This window comes from Molothrus aeneus, chromosome 3 (genome assembly GCF_037042795.1).
Source record: "Molothrus aeneus isolate 106 chromosome 3, BPBGC_Maene_1.0, whole genome shotgun sequence".
Classification (NCBI taxonomy): Eukaryota; Metazoa; Chordata; class Aves; order Passeriformes; family Icteridae; genus Molothrus; species Molothrus aeneus.
In genome coordinates this window covers 113,025,947-113,045,206 of record NC_089648.1, presented here as the reverse complement: position 1 = coordinate 113,045,206, position 19,260 = coordinate 113,025,947, and the positions used below count along the sequence as shown (strand labels likewise).

At 50.9% G+C, this 19,260-nt stretch overlaps 1 protein-coding gene across 7 annotated transcripts in view; it reads right to left on the bottom strand.

Moving 5' to 3' along the window:
- DTNB (dystrobrevin beta) overlaps window positions 1-19,260 on the bottom strand; it is a 169,567-nt gene that overhangs the window by 83,574 nt on the left and 66,733 nt on the right. For 5 of the 7 annotated variants that reach the window (XM_066547681.1, XM_066547680.1, XM_066547679.1 and 2 more), the window contains exons 11-14: window positions 18,181-18,258; window positions 11,672-11,764; window positions 6,125-6,212; window positions 3,386-3,471 (exon numbers count right to left, since the gene is read on the bottom strand). In XM_066547681.1, coding sequence (XP_066403778.1) covers window positions 3,386-3,471; window positions 6,125-6,212; window positions 11,672-11,764; window positions 18,181-18,258 — 345 coding nt within the window. The remainder of the gene's footprint in view (window positions 1-3,385; window positions 3,472-6,124; window positions 6,213-11,671; window positions 11,765-18,180; window positions 18,259-19,260) is intronic. The other 2 variants (XM_066547684.1, XM_066547685.1) reach the window with 1 other exon arrangement.

Genomic DNA, 19,260 nt, shown 5'->3' with positions numbered 1-19,260 from the left:
TGTGGGCACAGCCCCAGGGCAGGGATATGGGCACAGCCCCAGGACAGGGATATGGGCACAGCCAGGGCAGGGATATGGGCACAAACAGGACAGGGATATGGGCACAGCCACGACAGGGATATGGGAACAGCCCCAGGACAGGGATATGGGCACAAACAGGACAGGGATGTGGGCACAGCCCCAGGACAGGGATGTGGGCACAGCCCCAGGACAGGGATATGGGCACAAACAGGACAGGGATGTGGGCACAGCCCCAGGACAGGGATGTGGGCACAAACAGGACAGGGATGTGGGCACAGCCAGGACAGGGATGTGGGCACAAACAGGACAGGGATATGGGCACAGCCCCAGGACAGGGATATGGGCACAGCCAGGACAGGGATATGGGCACAAACAGGACAGGGATATGGGCACAGCCCCAGGACAGGGATATGGGCACAGCCAGGACAGGGATATGGGCACAAACAGGACAGGGATATGGGCACAGCCCCAGGACAGGGATATGGGCACAAACAGGACAGGGATGTGGGCACAGCCCCAGGACAGGGATGTGGGCACAGCCCCAGGACAGGGATGTGGGCACAGCCAGGACAGGGATGTGGGCACAGCCCCAGGACAGGGATGTGGGCACAAACAGGACAGGGATATGGGCACAGCCCCAGGACAGAGATGTGGGCACAGCCAGGACAGGGAGGTGGGCACAGCCAGGACAGGGATATGGGCACAAACAGGGCAGGGATATGGGCACAGCCAGGATAGGGATGTGGGCACAGCCAGGGCAGGGATGTGGGCACAGCCAGGGCAGGGATATGGGCACAGCCCCAGGACAGGGATATGGGCACAGCCCCAGGACAGGGATATGGGCACAAACAGGACAGGGATGTGGGCACAGCCCCAGGACAGGGATGTGGGCACAAACAGGACAGGGATATGGGCACAGCCCCAGGGCAGGGATATGGGCACAGCCCCAGGACAGGGATGTGGGCACAGACCCAGGACAGGGATGTGGGCACAGCCCCAGGACAGGGATGTGGGCACAGCCCCAGGGCAGGGATATGGGCACAGCCAGGACAGAGATGTGGGCACAGCCCTGCAGGACCTGGCACATTCTTTGCTTCCCTAGGATCAATCCCTCCCTGCAATCTCTCCAGCCCCTGGCACAGAAGAGGCTCAGAGGTGCTCCAGGAGCACAGAGGCTCCAACCCAGCCCTCAGGGGCTGCAGGAGGGCTCAGCCCAGGGCCCTTCTCCCAGCAGGAGCAGCCCATGGGGACAGCCCCAAACCCTGCAGAGGGACAGGCCCTGTGCAGGGGCAGCATGGCCCAGGGCTCCCTGCAGCAGGGAGGGATGGATGGAGCCCTTCCAAGAGCACAGAGTCACCTCCAGCTCTCCCTGCTGCCAGACTGCGGAGCTGCTCTGCTCCAGCATGGGCTGGGGTCTCCCTGCTCCAGGATCCCCATTCCAAACTCCTGCCAGGGCCCCTGCTGGGCCACCACGGCTGCAGCAGTGCCAGGGCTCTCACAGACACGTTTTATGGAAAACCCTTTCCTTAGGATTGTTTTCCTCCTGAGAAGCTGAGAGGCCTCAGGAACAAAATGCAACCAATGGTTATCTGCTGCTGTGGGATGCAACAGGAACAAAATGCAACCAACGGTTATCTGCTGCTGTGGGATGCAGCAGGTGGGTCTGGGATTGGCTCATGTGGTTGTTTCTAATCAATGGCCAATCACAGCCCAGCTGGCTCAGACTGTCTGGTCAGTCACAAGCCTTTGTTATCATTCTTTCCTTTTCTATTCTCAGCCAGCCTTCTGATGAAATCCTTTCTTCTATTCTTTTAGTATGGTTTTAATGTAATATATATCATAAAATAATAAATCAGCCTTCTGAAACATGGAGTGAGATTCTCTTCCCTCATCCTGGGACCCCTGGGAACACCACCACACCAGGGCTGAGCTGCTCCTGCTCCAAAGGGCCCTGGAGCAGCCTCTGCCCTCTGCTGAGGGTGCCTGGGGACAGGGCTGGGCACAGGGAGAGCCTGGGGGGCTCCACAGGTGACCCCCTGCAGCAACAAAAATCATCTGGGTGCCTTTGGAAGGGACCTCAGAGCCCATCCAGGGCCACCCCTAACACCTGCCACTGTCCCAGGTGCTCCCAACCCCAATGTCCAGCCTGGCCTGGGCACTGCCAGGGATCCAGGGGCAGCCCCAGCTGCTCTGGGTGATGCCTTGGGCAGGCTGAGCTGGAGCAGAGGCTGGCCAGAGCTACAGAATAAAGCAGGGATTTATTGAAAGGATCTCCTGCATGGATCCACCTTGGGCAGCACAAGAGCCCAGCCAGGGCTGCACCCAAGATGAACCCAAATGGTCCCAAAATGAGCCCAAGATGAACCCAAATGGTCCCAAAATGGACCCAAGATGAACCCAAATGGTCCCAAAATGGACACCCAGTCATGGGCTCTGTCACTGGGATCAGTTCTGCTCCATTTGCATCTTGCAGTTCATGGTCCAGTTCCAGCCTTAGCCCCTGCAGTCCCACCCTGCTTGTTTTTCTCTCTTCTGTTTGTGCTCTTGGGCTGAGATTTGGATCATTTGTCCTTGGTGCCCAGCTGGAGCAGGAATTGTTTTGTCTCCCTGCTCTGTGCACAGAGCTCAGCATCCCATAATATGAAATCCAGACCCCACACACTAAAGCAGCACAGAATGTGAAAAATAGAAAAGCCAAACCTGAGGCACCATGGGCACCCTGTGCCAGGGCCTGCCCACCCTGCCAGGGCACAATTCCCCATTCCCAATTTCCCATCCAGCCCTGCCCTCTGGCACTGGGAGCCATTCCCTGGCTCCTGTCCCTCCAGGCCTTGTCCCCAGTCCCTCTGCAGCTCTCCTGGAGCCCCTTCAGGCCCTGCCAGGGGCTCTGAGCTCTCCCTGGATCCTTCTCCTCTCCAGGTGAGCACCCCCAGCTCTCCCAGCCTGGCTCCAGCCCTGGAGCAGCTCTGGTGGCTCCTCTGGGCTCTGTCCAGCAGCCCCAGGTCCTTGTGCTGTTGGAATGCCCAGGACAGGTGGGCTCTCACCTGGGCACAGGGACAGAACCCCCCATTTCCTGCTGGGGGATCACTCCAGGACTGGGGATTTGGGGGTTTTGGGGATTTCTGGGATCAGATCCCAGCTCTGAGGTTTGCTGGATGTGCTCAGTGTTGGAGAAGATGATTTGAAGGAGATTAGAGAAGATCAAACCCCCTCCCTGGGGAACAGGGCAGCCCCTCCCCACGGCCAATTAACTCATGTTAATGAGTAATTAATCAGCGCATGAGGGGGCTCCAGCCCGGCAGCAGCTGTGGGGCAGCAATGGGGTCAGTGTGGGCGGGCAGGGCTGTCCCAGCAGGGGCTGTACCTGTTCTTGTTCTCCAGCTCTGCTATCAGCTGCCTCTGCTGCTTGTTGGCGTCGAAGCTGAAGGGCAGATCTGCAGGAGGGCGAGGCTGCAGAGAGAGCAGGGGGCTCAGAGAGGGCAGAAATCACGGGGAATGCAGCCACAGGAATCACAGAAATCACAGGAATCACAGAAATCACAGAAATCACGGGGAATGCAGCCACAGGAATCACAGGAATCACAGGAATCACAGAAATCACAGGGAATGCAGTCACAGAAATCACAGGAATCACAGGAATCACAGGAATCACAGAAATCACAGAAATCACGGGGAATGCAGTCACAGAAATCACGGGGAATGCAGTCACAGAAAACACAGAAATCACAGGGAATGCAGTCACAGAAATCACGGGGAATGCAGCCACAGGAATCACAGGAATCACAGAAATCACAGGGAATGCAGTCACAGAAATAATAGAAAACACAGGGAATGCAGTCACAGAAATCACAGAAAACACAGGAATCACAGAAATCACAGAAATCACAGAAAACACAGGAATCACAGAAATCACAGAAATCACAGAAATCACAGGGAATGCAGCCACAGAAATCACAGAAAACACAGGGAATGCAGTCACAGAAATCACGGGGAATGCAGCCACAGAAATCACAGGAATCACAGGAATCACAGAAATCACAGGGAATGCAGTCACAGAAATCACAGGGAATGCAGTCACAGAAATCACAGAAATCACAGAAATCACAGAACCACACAGTCACAGAAATCACAGAAATCACACAAAACACAGCAATCACAGAAATCAGAGAAAATACACAAATCACACAATCACACAAATCACCAAATCACAGAAATCACACAGCCACAGAAATCACAGAGAATACAGTCACGGAAAATACAGTCACAGAAATCACACAGTCACAGAAATGCCATGAACCACAGAAATCACACAATCACAGAAATCATAGAACCAAAGACAATACAGTCACAGAAATCAGAGAAAATACAGAAAACACAGAGAAGACAGTCACTGAAACCACACAAATCACTCAATCACAGAAATCACTCAATCACACAAATAATAGGAAACACAGAAAGAAATCACACCAATGACACAATCACACCAATGACACAATCACATCAATGACACAATCACACCAATGACACAATCACACCAGTGCCACAATCACACCAGTGCCACAATCACACCAATGACACAATCACACCAGTGCCACGATCACACCAATGACACAATCACACCAGTGCCACAATCACACCAATGACACGATCACACCAATGACACAATCACACCAATGACACAATCACACCAATGACACGATCACACCAATGACACAATCACACCAATGACACAATCACACCAATGACACGATCACACCAATGACACAATCACACCAATGACACAATCACACCAATGACACGATCACACCAGTGCCACAATCACACCAGTGCCACAATCACACCAATGACACGATCACACCAATGACACAATCACACCAGTGCCACAATCACACCAATGACACGATCACACCAGTGCCACAATCACACCAATGACACAATCACACCAGTGCCACAATCACACCAGTGCCACAATCACACCAATGACACGATCACACCAATGACACAATCACACCAGTGCCACAATCACATCAATGACACAATCACACCAGTGCCACAATCACACCAATGACACGATCACACCAATGACACAATCACACCAATGACACGATCACACCAGTGCCACAATCACACCAATGACACGATCACACCAATGACACGATCACACCAGTGCCACAATCACACCAGTGCCACAATCACACCAATGACACAATCACACCAATGACACGATCACACCAATGACACAATCACACCAATGACACAATCACACCAGTGCCACAATCACACCAGTGCCACAATCACACCAATGACACAATCACACCAGTGCCACGATCACACCAATGACACAATCACACCAGTGCCACAATCACACCAGTGACACAATCACACCAGTGCCACCAGTCCCTCCCTGGTTTGCAGCCACAGCTCCCAGCCCTGGGACACCCCAGGGTGCTCAGGGGGTCCCAGGGCTGAGCTCCCTGCTCACCCTGCACTGCACCAATTCCATTTTCCTCACTTTTTTGAAGCCCTTCAGGACACAAAGCCCAGCCCCAGAGCCTCCATGGCTCCTCCTGGCCCCAGAGCCAGATCTTGCTTTGCTCAAAAGTTCTGCTGAAACCCTGAGGGACACCTCAGCCTTCATCCCATCCCACCCTGCCATGGCAGGGACACCTCCCAGTGTGCCAGGGTGTGCCAGTGTCCAGCCTGGCCTTGGGCACTGCCAGGGATCCAGGCTGGGCACCCTGTGCCAGGGCACAATTCCTCATTCCCAAGATCCCATCCAGCCCTGCCCTGTGGCACTGGGAGCCATTGCCTGGCTCCTGTCCCTCCAGGCCTTGTCCCCAGTCCCTCTGCAGCTCTCCTGGAGCCCCTTCAGGCCCTGGCAGTGGCTCTGAGCTCTCCCTGGATCCTTCTCCTCTCCAGGGGAACATTCCCAGCTCTCCCAGCCTGGCTCCATGCAGCTCCTCATCCTCCCAGCTGATCATCCCGCAAACCCAACCTTCCCCTGCCTGCTGCCATCCCAGCAGAACGCACAGAAATGGGGGATGCGGTGTCCCTGGAGCCCCCCGTGTCCCCCAGGGTCCCCATGGCAGGACAGGGCACTCACAGCATTGCCAGCCTCGGCGGCCAAGCGCGCGGCGTAGCGGGCGATGAGCCGGTGCTCCTCGTCCAGCCGGCCTGGGCTGTCCAGGGCACTGCAAAACAATCCTGAGTGAGACAGGGCACTCCAAACCTGGCCACAGCCAGCCCAGGAAACTGCCAAACCAACCCAGAGCCAGCCCAGGGCACTGCAAAACAATCCTCAGTGAGACAGGGCACTCCAAACCTGGCCACAGCCACCCCAGGGCACTGCCAAACCAACCCAGAGCCAGCCCAGGGCACTGCCAAACAATCCTGAGTGAGACAGGGCACTGCCAAAGCTGGCCACAGCCAGCCCAGGGCACTGCCAAACCAACCCAGAGCCAGCCCAGGGCACTGCCAAACAATCCTGAGTGAGACAGGGCACTGCCAAAGCTGGCCACAGCCAGCCCAGGGCACTGCCAAACCAACCCAGAGCCAGCCCAGGGCACTGCCAAACAATCCTGAGTGAGACAGGGCACTCCAAACCTGGCCACAGCCAGTCCAGGGCACTCCAAACCAACCCAGGGCTGCCCAGGGCACTGCAAAACAATCCTCAGTGAGACAGGGCACTGCCAAACCTGGCCACAGCTACCCCAGGGCACTGCGAAACCAACCCAGAGCCAGCCCAGGGCTGCCCAGGGCACTGCAAAAGAATCCTCAGTGAGACAGGGCATTCCAAACCTGGCCACAGCCAGCCCAGGGCACTGCAAACCAACCCAGAGCCAGCCCAGGGTTCCAGGACACTCCCAAACCTGACAAGAGCCAGCCCAGGGCACTCCCAAACCCAAACCTGACTACAGCCAGGCCAAGGAACCTCAAAACCAACCCAGAGTGAGCCCAGGGCTGTCCAGGGCACTGCCAAACCAACCCAGAGTAAGCCAGGGCACTGTAAAACCCACTCAGAGTGAGCCCAGGACACCTCAAAACCAGACCAGAACCAGTCCAGAGCACTGCAACACAACCCAGAGTGAGCCCAGGGCTGCCAGGACACTCCAAAACCAAGCCCAGAGCCAGCCCAGGGTTCCAGGACACTGCCAAACCTGACCAGAGCCAGCCCAGGGCACTGCAAAACCAACCCAGAGTGAGCCAGGGCACTGCCAACCAACCCAGAGTGAGCCAGGGCACTGCAAACCAACCCAGAGTGAGCCAGGGCACTGCCAACCAGCACAGGGTGAGCCCAGGGCACTGCCAACCAACCCAGAGTGAGCCAGGGCACTGCCAACCAGCACAGGGTGAGCTCAGGGCACTGCCAACCAACCCAGAGGGAGCCAGGGCACTGCCAACCAGCACAGGGTGAGCTCAGGGCACTGCAAACCAACCCAGAGTGAGCCCAGGGCACTGCAAACCAGCCCAGAGTGAGCCAGGGCACTGCAAACCAACCCAGAGTGAGCCAGGGCACTGCAAACCAACCCAGAGTGAGCCAGGGCACTGCAAACCAACCCAGAGGGAGCCAGGGCACTGCAAAACCAGCCCAGAGTGAGCCAGGGCACTGCAAACCAACCCAGAGTGAGCTAGGGCACTGCCAACCAGCACAGGGTGAGCTCAGGGCACTGCAAACCAACCCAGAGTGAGCCAGGGCACTGCCAACCAACCCAGAGTGAGCCCAGGGAACTGTGAGACCCGACCAGAGCCAGCCCAGGGAACCAGAGCTGGTGGGAGGAAGATGCAGGGCGAGAATCCAGAGGGTTCCCCAGCAGCAGAGGAGGGAGAGGGCTCACACACAGTGCCCTGAGTTACAAACACCATTCTGGGCGATCTGACCCCTCTGTGCTCCTTGCAGGGCTGTGGAGAGGGCTCATAGAGAATCCTCTGAGTTACAAACACCATTCTGGGTGATCTGGCCCAGATCTGTGCTCCTTGCAGGGCTGTGGAGAGGGCTCACACACAATCCCCTGAGTTACAAACACCTTTCCAGGTGATCTGGCCCCTCCTGGCAGTGCTGTGCTCCTTGCAGAGGAGGGAGAGGGCTCACACAGAATCCCCTGAGCTTTAAAAAACCTTTCCAGGTGATCTGGCCCCTCCTGGCAGTGCTGTGCAGAGGAGGGAGAGGGCTCACACACAGTCCCCGATGTCGCCCTGATTTTTTAAGTTCTTCTAAGCCTTCTGATGTTTCCATTCTTGTAAGGAACTTTCTCACACACTTTCTGTAAATAACTCATTGTTTTGCATTCTTTTCTGGAGGAGGAGACATTTGATGGACTGTGGGTTTGTCCAGTGTCACTGGAGAGGTGGCACTGTCACCCTCCAATCTGCTGTCACTTTTGGAAATCTATAAATGTTGGGGTCAGAAATGAAACTTCCCTTTCTTTCTTCACCTTGAGAGCAGCGGTGTGTGCTTGTGTTCTCTCATGTCCCATAGTGACACCCCTGAGCTAAAAACACCTTTCCAGGCAATCGTGCCCCTCTTGAGCTAAAAACACCATTCTGGGTGATCTGGCCCCTCCTGGCAGTGCTGTCCTCATGCCCAGCCAGGCCCCGAGCTGTGCCAGCCACCCTGGGGGCTGGCACGGGGCTGGCACGGGGCTGGCACAGGGAACCCCAGCCTGGGGTGGCTGGGAAGGGTCCCCCAAGCCCGGTCAGTGCCACCCCTGCCATGGCAGTGCCACCTTGCCCTGTGCCAGGGGCTCCAGCTCAGCCCTGATGGAAAGGAGTGACCAGGACAGGTCACACACCTGCTCTGGGGACACCTGGGCTGGGGACAGTGACACTGAGGGGACAGCAAAGAGCCCCACGAGGGCTGGGGACAGGCTGTGCCCTCCTGGCAGCAGTGCCAGGCCAGCAGGAGATGCCAGGGAAGGGAAGGGAAGGGAAGGGAAGGGAAGGGAAGGGAAGGGAAGGGAAGGGAAGGGAAGGGAAGGGAAGGGAAGGGAAGGGAAGGGAAGGGAAGGGAAGGGGGTGGGACTGGCACAGCCGAAGGGAGGGGAAATGTGTGCCAGGACAGGTCCCTGTGCCACCCAGAGGGGACAGGGGGCACACACAGCCTGGGCAGGGCAGGGGACACTCAGGGACAGGGACAGTGAGGGAAAGGGGACACTCAGGAACAGGGAGAGGGGACACCCAGGGAGGGGGGACACCCCAGGGACACTCAGGGGACAATGAGGGACAGGGGACACTCAGGGACAGGGGACACTCAGGGGACACTCAGGGAGAAGGGGACACTGAGGGAGGGGGGACATGCAGGGACACTCAGGGACAGGGTACAGTGAGGGAAAGGGGACGCCCAGGGGACACTCAGGGAGGGAGGACACTCAGGGGACACTCAGGGACAGGGGACACCCAGGGAGGGGGGACACCCCAGGGACACTCAGGGGACAATGAGGAACAGGGGACATTCAGGGAGAGGGGACATTGAGGGAGGGGGGACACCCAGGGAGAGGGGACAGCTGGGGGACACCCAGGGAATGGGGACACTCAGGGGACACTCAGGACTCAGGGGACCCTCAGGGGACACTGAGGGAGGGGGGAAACTCAGGGAAATGGACACTCAGGGACAGGGGACACTCAGGGACAGGGACACTGAGGGAGGGGGGACACACAGGGATAGGGGACACTCAGGGGACGCTCAGGACTCAGGGGACCCTCAGGGAGGGGAGAAACTCAGGGAAATGGACACTCAGGGAAATGGACACTCAGGGACAGGGGACACTGAGGGAGGGGGGACACACAGGGGACACTCAGGGAGAGGGGACAGCTGGGGGACACTCAGGGACAGGGACACTCAGAGATGGGGACATTCAGGGGGCACTCAGGGCAGGGGACACTCAGGGAGGGGAGACATGCAGGGACACGGGACATTCAGGGGCAGGGGACACCCAGGGAGGGGGGACACCCTGGGGACACTCAGGGGACACTCAGGGGACACTGAAGGAAAGGGGACACTCAGGGAGGGGGAAACTCAGGGAAATGGACACTCAGGGACAGGGGACACCCAGGGATGGGGGACACTGAGAGAAAGGGGACACTGAGGGGACACTTGGGGAAATGGGACACTCAGGGACAGGGACACTCAGGGAGGGGGGGACACCCTGGGGACACTCAGGGGACACTGAGGGGCAGGGGACACTCAGGGACAGGAAACTTCAGGGGACACTCAGGGAATGGGGACACTCAGGGACAGGGGACCCTCAGGGAGGGGGGACACTCAGGGGACATTCAGGGGACACTCAGGGAAAATTTGGGAGAAGATGAGAAGATTTTGGGAGAAGATGAGATTCCAGCAGGGGTAAAAATGAGATTCCAGCAGGGGGAAATCTGGGGAAAAATCTCAGATTCCAGTGGGGTGAAATCTGGGGGAAGATGAGATTCCAGCAGGGGGAAGATGAGATTCCAGCAGGGGAAATCTGGGAGAAAATTTGAGATTCCAACAGGCGGAAAGATGAAATCCCAGCAGGGGGAAATCTGGGGGAAAAAAAAGAGATTCCAGCAGGGGGAATTTTGAGGTGAGATGAGATTCCAGCAGGAGGAGATTAGGGAAAGATGAGATTCCAGCAGAGAGAAATTTGGGGGAAAAGATGAGATTCCAGCAGGGATAAATCTGGGGGAAGATGAGATTCTAGCAGGGGGAAATCTGGGGGGAAAGTTGAGATCCCTACAGGGGGAAATTTGGGGAAAAAATGAGATTCCAACAGGGGGAAATTTGGGGGAAAAGATGAGATTCCAACAGGGGGAAATTTGGGGGAAAATCTGAGATTCCAACAGGGGGAAATTTGGGGGAAAATCTGAGATTCCAGCAGGAGGAAAAGATGAGATTCCAGCAGGGGGAAATTTGGGGTAAAAATGAGATTCCAGTGGGGGGGAATTTGGGGAAAATGATGAGATTCCAGCAGGGGGAGATGTGGGGAAAACTATGAGATTCCAGCATGGGAAAATTTGGGGTGAGATGAGATTCCAGCAAGGGGAAATTGGGGGAAAAAAAAAGATGAGATTCTAGCAGGGGAAAAAAGATGAAATTTCAGCAGGGAGAAATTGAAAGGAAAAGATGAGATTCCAGCAGGGGGAGGTTTGGTGTGAGATTCCAGCAGGGCCACAGAGAGGAACGAACCCATTTGGGATCAATCAGGGTTTGTGAGAGGGGCTCTCAGTGCCCGGGCTGGGGACACCCAGGGCCACCCCCGGTGTCCCCAGTGTCCCCAGTGGGTGTCCCCGGGCTCACAAAGGTGGCAATCAGGGCTGGGGACACCCAGGGCCACCCCCAGTGTCCCCAGTGAGTGTCCCCGGGCTCACAAAGGTGGCACTCAGGGCTGGGGGTGAAACCAGGGCCACCCCCAGTGTCCCCAGTGAGTGTCCCCGGGCTCACAAAGGTGGCACTCAGGGCTGGGGACACCCAGGGCCACCCCCAGTATCCCCAGTGTCCCCAGTGGGTGTCCCCGGGCTCACAAAGGTGGCAATCAGGGCTGGGGACACCCAGGGCCACCCCCGGTGTCCCCAGTGTCCCCAGTGGGTGTCCCCGGGCTCACAAAGGTGGCAATCAGGGCTGGGGACACCCAGGGCCACCCCCAGTGTCCCCGGTGGGTGTCCCCGGGCTGGCACTGACCGTGCCCCGCTCCTCAGGTGGCTCACAAAGGTGGCAATCAGGGCGTGCTCCTCCCGGCACGGCTCGGGGCTGCTGCTGCTGCGGGGCTGGCACCTGGCAGGGGCGGGGAGAGCAGAGAAACAACAACAAAAACTCCGTAAATTCGGGCGGATTCGGGAAACGTGGGCTCCGTGGGGGCACTGCTGCTGCTCAGACAATGGCAGGGGACGCTGGGGGACAGCCAGGCGCCCAGGGATGGGTTGGGGTGCCCATCCCTGCAGGTGGCACCTGGAGGTGGCACTGAGTGCCCTGGGCTGGGACTGGGTGGCTTTTCCAGCCTCAGGGGCTCTGGAAACAAACCCTGTGCTACAACATGAACTCTATGAACTATGAACAATAGTTATACCATGAACTGTTCAGTGCCATTTGAAGAGCACTCAGTGCAAACCTCCAATCAGCCAGCGCAAAACAACAACTGAATGTCACAGACATCTTTCATGGGAAACCCTTTCCTTAGGCTTTTTCCTCCTGAGGAGCTGAGAGGCCTCAGGAACAAAATGTAACCAATGGTTATCTGCTGCTGTGGGATGCAACAGGAACAAAATGTAACCAATGGTTATCTGCTGCTGTGGGATGCAACAGGAACAAAATGTAAATAACCAATGGTTATTGCTGCTGTGGAATGCAACAGGTGCATCTGGGATTGGGCTCATGGGGTTGTTTCTAATCAATGGCCAATCACAGCCCAGCTGGCTCGGACAGAGTTTTGTTATCTTTTTTTTTTTCTATTCTTAGCTAGCCTTCTGATGAAATCTATACTATTCAAAACTATATATATCAAAACTATATATATATATATAAAAATATATATATCAATATATATATCAATATACATATCAATATATAATATAATATAATATAATATAATATAATATAATATAATATAATATAATATAATATAATATAATATAATATAATATAACATATATAAAATACATAACATATAATATATATAACATATATTATATATTATATAACATATAATATATATTATATGATATATTATATATATATAATATATACTATATATATTATATATATATATATATAATCTCAAAACTATACTATTCTTTTAGTATAGTTTTAATGCAATATATATGATAAAATCATAAATCAGCCTTCTGAAACCTGGAGTCAGATCCTCGTCCCTTCCCTCCCCCTGGGGCCCCTGTGAGCACGGCCACAGCTAAATAAAGCACCCAGTGCAATGCAGCAGAAATGTTCACCGAGGGCAGCTGTGCCGCCCCCTGGAATTCCCAGGGGGATCTTTAGGGAAGAGCACAGAGAATCCAACCCCAGCAGCATTCCCTGCTCCCAGAATCCCAGAACCCAGAACCATTCGGGCAGGAAAATCCCTCCCAGCCCATCCAGTCCCACCTGTGACCAGTCCCCACCCTGTCCCCAGCCCAGAGCACTCAGTGCCACATCCAGGTGACACCTGCAGGGATGGGCACCCCAAACCTCCCTGGGCAGCCCCTGCCAAGGCCTGAGCCCCCTTTCCATGGGGAAATTCCTCCTGGTGTCCACCCTGAGCCTGCCCTGGCCCAGCCTGAGGCCATTTCCCCTTGGCCAGAGCAGCTGCTGCAGTGCAGAGGGCCGGGGGCTCCACCTGGTGAAAACGACCCCAAAACATCGCAGTTATCTATCAATAGCTGTGAACAGGTAAATAATTGTGATTCTGCGCTCTCCTGGCAGCTTCCTGCAGCAGGAGCTCAGGGGATGGACCCAAACTCAGGGGAAATTGCAGAAAAAAATGGTTTTTTATATTTTTAAAAATTATTTATAAATATAATATAATAATATATAAAGTTATTTATCAATAACTGTTAACAGATAAATAATTGTTTCTGCGCTCTCCTGACAGCTTCCTGCAGCAGGACCTCAGGGGATGGACCCAAACCCTGGGGAAATGCAGGAAAAATTTTTTTTAAATGTTTTTAAAACTTATTTATAAATATAATATGATAATATATAAAGTTACAAAGTTATTTATAATTATAATATAATAATATATAAAGTTATTTATCAATAACTGTGAACAGATAAATAATTGTGTTTCTGTGCTATCCTGGCAGCTTCCTGCAGCAGGACCTCAGGGGATGGAGCCAAACCCCAGGGAAATGCAGGAAAAATTTTTTTAAATGTTTTTAAAACTTATTTATAAATATAATATGATAATATATAACGTTACAAAGTTATTTATAATTATAATATAATAATATATAAAGCTATAAAGTCATTTCTAAATAACTGTGCACAGATAAATAACTGGTATTTCTGTGCTCTCCTGACAGCTTCCTGCAGCAGGAGCTCGGGGGATGGAGCCAAACCCAGGGGAATTGCAGCAAAAATGGGGTTTTGTGTCTTTAAAATGTCTTTTTTTAGCCCAGACAGGGGGCACAAGGCACAGCAAACAGGAATTCCCTGCTCTGCCCCTCTGAGGAGCCAGAACCCCCGATCTCACACACACAAACATTTCCTCCTGGGTTACGAGCAGGGACACAGCCAAAACTGGCTAAAAAGGGTTGGAAAAGGGGAATTTAAAAAGAGTTTAAAGAGTCACAAGATTTTATTATCATTCTTTTCTATTTCCTTTCCTTTCCCTTTCTCCTTTCCTTTCCTTTCCTTTCCTTTCCTTTCCTTTCCTTTCCTTTCCTTTCCTTTCCTTTCCTTTCCTTTCCTTTCCTTTCCTTTCCTTTCCTTTCCCTTTCTCCTTTCCTTTCCTTTCCTTTCCTTTCCTTTCCTTTCCTTTCCTTTCCTTTCCTTTCCTTTCCTTTCCTTTCCTTTCCTTTCCTTTCCTTTCCTTTCCTTTCCTTTCCTTTCCTTTCCTTTCCTTTTTCATTTCCTTCCCTTTCCTTCCCTTTCCTTCCCTTTCCTTTTTCCTTTCCTTGAAATTTCCCTTTTCCTTTCCTTTTTCCTTTCCTTCTGATGAAATCCTTTCTTCTATTTTTTGCTATTGGTAGTTGCGGTGTTAGGAGGAGTTGTGGTTTAGTGTTCATTATTTTTGAGGTGGTTTGGATTTTTTAAAGGTTGTTAATTTTTTTTTTGTTGGCTTTAGACGTTTTGTAGCTTTGATTTTAAAATTTTAGTGGTTGGTTCTGAGTTTCTTGAGGCATTTTTTGTTAAAGATTTTAGGATAAAATATGGGGGTTTGGTTGTAGAGTACATTTTTTATATTTGGGGTTGTTTTGATTGGGTTAAGTGTTATTGTTTGAGTGATTTTTTGTTTGATTTGGGCAGGACACGACCTCTGCTCCCGCTGCAAACCCAAGGGATCTTCAGATTTTCTGGAAACCCAAGGGATCTTCAGATTTTCTGGAAACCCAAGGGATTTTCAGACTTTCCCAGAGGTCCAAGAGACTCCTGGGAATCTCTGCTGTTCTTTGCTGATGCCCTTTCAGTGCTCCCCAGTGTTGTTTTTATTATTATTATTATTATTATTATTATTATTATTATTATTATTATTATTATTATTATTATATTTTTACATTATTTGTTTTTATTATACTATATTTTTATATTATAATATTTTCTATTATATTTTCGATTACATTATTTTTATATTATTATTATTTTATATTATTGTATTTTTTGGTTTTAAGTTACTGTATTATTATTTAATGCAGTTTTTGTGTAATGGGAAAAAATGGTTTTGTTTATGGTTATATAAGAAAAGAGTTTATTTAAAGGTTATTTTATTATTTTTTATTTAGGTTTTTAAAATTTTTAAACTTTTTTATTTGTTTAAACTTTTACTATATTGATTTTTTATTTTATGTTTGTGTTTTTAATTTAAATTAAGGAGGTTTAATGTTTTAGAAAGTTTTTATTGCTTTTATTTAAGTTTTTACTGTTTTATTGCCCTGAGGATGCTCAGGGTTAATGTTTTAGAAAGTTTTAATTTAATTTTTTATTCAAGTTTTAAATTTTTGTTTTATTGATTGTTTTTATTTAGGTTTTTATTTATTGTTTTTATTTAGGTTTTTATTTTTGTTTTATTTATTGTTTAAATTTAATGGGTTTTTTGGTTTTATTTATTGCTTCTATTTAAGTTTTTATTGTTTTATTGCCCTGAGGATGCTCAGGGTTAATGTTTTAGAAAGTTTTTATTGAAGTTTTAATTTCTTTGTTTTATTTATTTAATAAATAACATTTAAAACCAAATATTTAATAAATTATTTTTTATTTAATAAATAAAATTTAAAAGAAATATTTATTTATTTTATGTAAGTTTTTATTGTTTTATTGCCCTGAGGATGCTCAGGGTTAATGTTCTAGAAAGTTTTTATTGTTTTTATTTAAGATTTGGTTTTTTTTCTGGGATTCTGGGGTTCTGACATCAGACACAGCTGTGGGAGCTGCCAGAGCAGGGGAAAAAGGGATTTTCTAGGGGAAAAAAAAAGGGATTTTACAGGGAAAAAAAGGGATTTTCCAGGGGGAAAAAAAGGGATTTTCCAGGAAAAAAAAGGGATTTTCCAGGGAAAAAAAAAAAGGGATTTTCCAGGAAAAAAAAAGGGATTTTCCAGGGAAAAAAAAGGGATTTTCCAGGGAAAAAAAAGGGATTTTCCAGGGAAAAAAAAAGGGATTTTCCAGGGAAAAAAAGGGATTTTCCAGGGGGAAAAAAGGGATTTTACAGGGAAAAAAAAAAAGGGATTTTACAGGGAAAAAAAGGGCTTTTCCTGTCCCCTCCCTGCCAGGTGCACTTGCAGGAGCCAGGCGAGGGATGGATCCAGGCCCCAGGCTGCTCCAAAGTGGGGAATTCCAGCCCAAAAAGGGCTGGGAAGGTGCTGAGAGACACAGGGAGGCTCCTGCAGGAGTCTGAACCTGCCTGGGGACAGAGGGACGGACAGAGGGACAGGGACAGAGGGACAGGGACAGAGGGACAGGGACCGCAGCGGGAGGGGAAAGATCCGTTCCTGCAGGGATTTCAAATCAATTCATTCGAATCAATTCATTCGAATCAATTCATTCGAATCAATCCATTCAAATCAATTCATTCAAATCAATTCATTCGAATCAATTAATTCAAATCAATTAATTAACTGCTGCCTGCCCAGGGCTGGCCCAGGGGCCAGTGAGGCTCAGAGGGGGCCTGGAAATGGCCCAGGCAGGGAGCGAGGGCACCCCAGAACCCCAGAATGCAACAACTCCAGAACCCCCAAAATATATATTATATATAATAAACATTATATATATAATATATAATATATAATATATAATATATAATATATAATATATAATATATAATATATAACATATAACATATAATATATATTTGCATTTATTTGTATTTATTTATTACCCAACTCTGCACCTCGCTCAGCAGGAACATTTATTTACTAGAATATAATATAATGTAATGTAATGTAATATAATATAATGTAATATAATGAAATGTAATGTAATATAATGTAATGTCATATAATGTAATATAATGTAATGTAATATAATATAATGTAATGTAATATAATATAGTGTAATAAATTGTAATATAATATAATAATATTTTTTATTTATAATATTTATTTGTTTGTTTGTTTGTTTCCCAGCTCTGCCCAGCACAGCCTGCACCTCGCTGCTCCCCTCAGATTAATTCCTTGGGCAAGTGAAAGTCACCAAAGTCACCATTCCTGCCCTGGAGAGCTCATCCCAGCACCATTCCCAGCCCCAGGGCAGCCCCAGGAGCTGAGCTGGGTCACCAGGGCTGTGACACGGGCACAGGGGCTGGCACACCTGGGCTGTGACACGGGCACAGGGGCTGGCACACCTGGGCTGTGACACGGGCACAGGGGCTGGCACACCTGGGCTGTGACACAGGGACAGGGGCTGGCACACCTGGGCTGTGACACGGGCACAGGGCCTGGCACACCTGGGCTGTGACACGGGCACAGGGCCTGGCACACCTGGGCTGTGACACGGGCACAGGGCCTGGCACACCTGGGCTGTGACACGGGCAAAGGGCCTGGCACACCTGGGCGGTGACACAGGGACAGGGCCTGGCACACCTGGGCTGTGACACAGGGACAGGGGCTGGCACACCTGGGCTGTGACACGGGCACAGGGCCTGGCACACCTGAAAGGTGACACAGGCACAGGGCCTGGCACACCTGGGATGTGACACGGGCACAGGGCCTGGCACACCTGACAGGTGACACAGGGACAGGGCCTGGCACACCTGGGATGTGACACGGGCACAGGGCCTGGCACACCTGAGAGGTGGCACCGGGCACACAAAACCAGCTGGGAAAGGCAAAACCTGCTCAGGAGCTCCCTGGCACAGCCAGGAACAGAAACCCTTGGAGAGGGCACCTCCTGCAGGGCAGCCTGCCAGAGAGCTGGCACAGCTGGCACAGATAGCACAGCTGGCACAGCTGGCACACCTGGCACACCTGGCACAGCTGGCACACCTGGCACAGCTGGCAGCCCTGGCACCCCCTTGCCCAGCAGTGAGGCAGGTGAGGCCCCTGTACCTTTTGGTTGGCGTGGGCGCTCCCGAGGACACGTGGGTGACCAGGGCCTCGTTCATGTTAGCCACGGGCCTGGGGGGGCTGCAACACACAGAGAGATGGTTAGAGAGAGAAAATGCAAATGGGAACAGCCAAAAACTGACAGGGATCCTGTTAGAGAGAGGAAATGCAAATGGGAACAGGCAAAAACTGACAGGGATCCTGTTAGAGAGAGAAAATGCAAACGGGAACAGGCAAAAACTGACAGGGATCCTGTTAGAGAGAGGAAATGCAAACGGGAACAGGCAAAAACTGACAGGGATCCTGTTAGAGAGAGGAAATGCAAATGGGAACAGCCAAAAACTGACAGGGATCCTGTTAGAGAGAGGAAATGCAAATGGGAACAGGCAAAAACTGACAGGGATCCTGTTAGAGAGAGGAAATGCAAATGGGAACAGGCAAAAACTGACAGGGATCCTGTTAGAGAGAGAAAATGCAAATGGGAACAGGCAAAAACTGACAGGGATCCTGTTAGAGAGAGGAAATGCAAAAGGGGAACAGGCAAAAACTGACAGGGATCCTGTTAGAGAGAGGAAATGAAAATGGGAACAGGCAAAATCTGACAGGGAGATGGTTAGAGAGAGGAAATGCAAACGGGAACAGGCAAAAACTGACAGGGATCCTGTTAGAGAGAGGAAATGCAAATGGGAACAGGCAAAAACTGACAGGGATCCTGCTAGAGAGAGGAAATGCAAATGGGAACAGGCAAAAACTGACAGGGATCCTGTTAGAGAGAGGAAATGCAAATGGGAACAGGCAAAAACTGACAGGGATCCTGTTAGAGAGAGGAAATGCAAATGGGAACAGCCAAAAACTGACAGGGATCCTGTTAGAGAGAGGAAATGCAAACGGGAACAGGCAAAAACTGACAGGGATCCTGTTAGAGAGAGGAAATGAAAATGGGAATAGGCAAAAACTGACAGGGATCCTGTTAGAGAGAGAAAATGCAAATGGGAACAGGCAAAAACTGACAGGGATCCTGTTAGAGAGAGGAAATGCAAATGGGAACAGACAAAAACTGACAGGGATCCTGTTAGAGAGGAG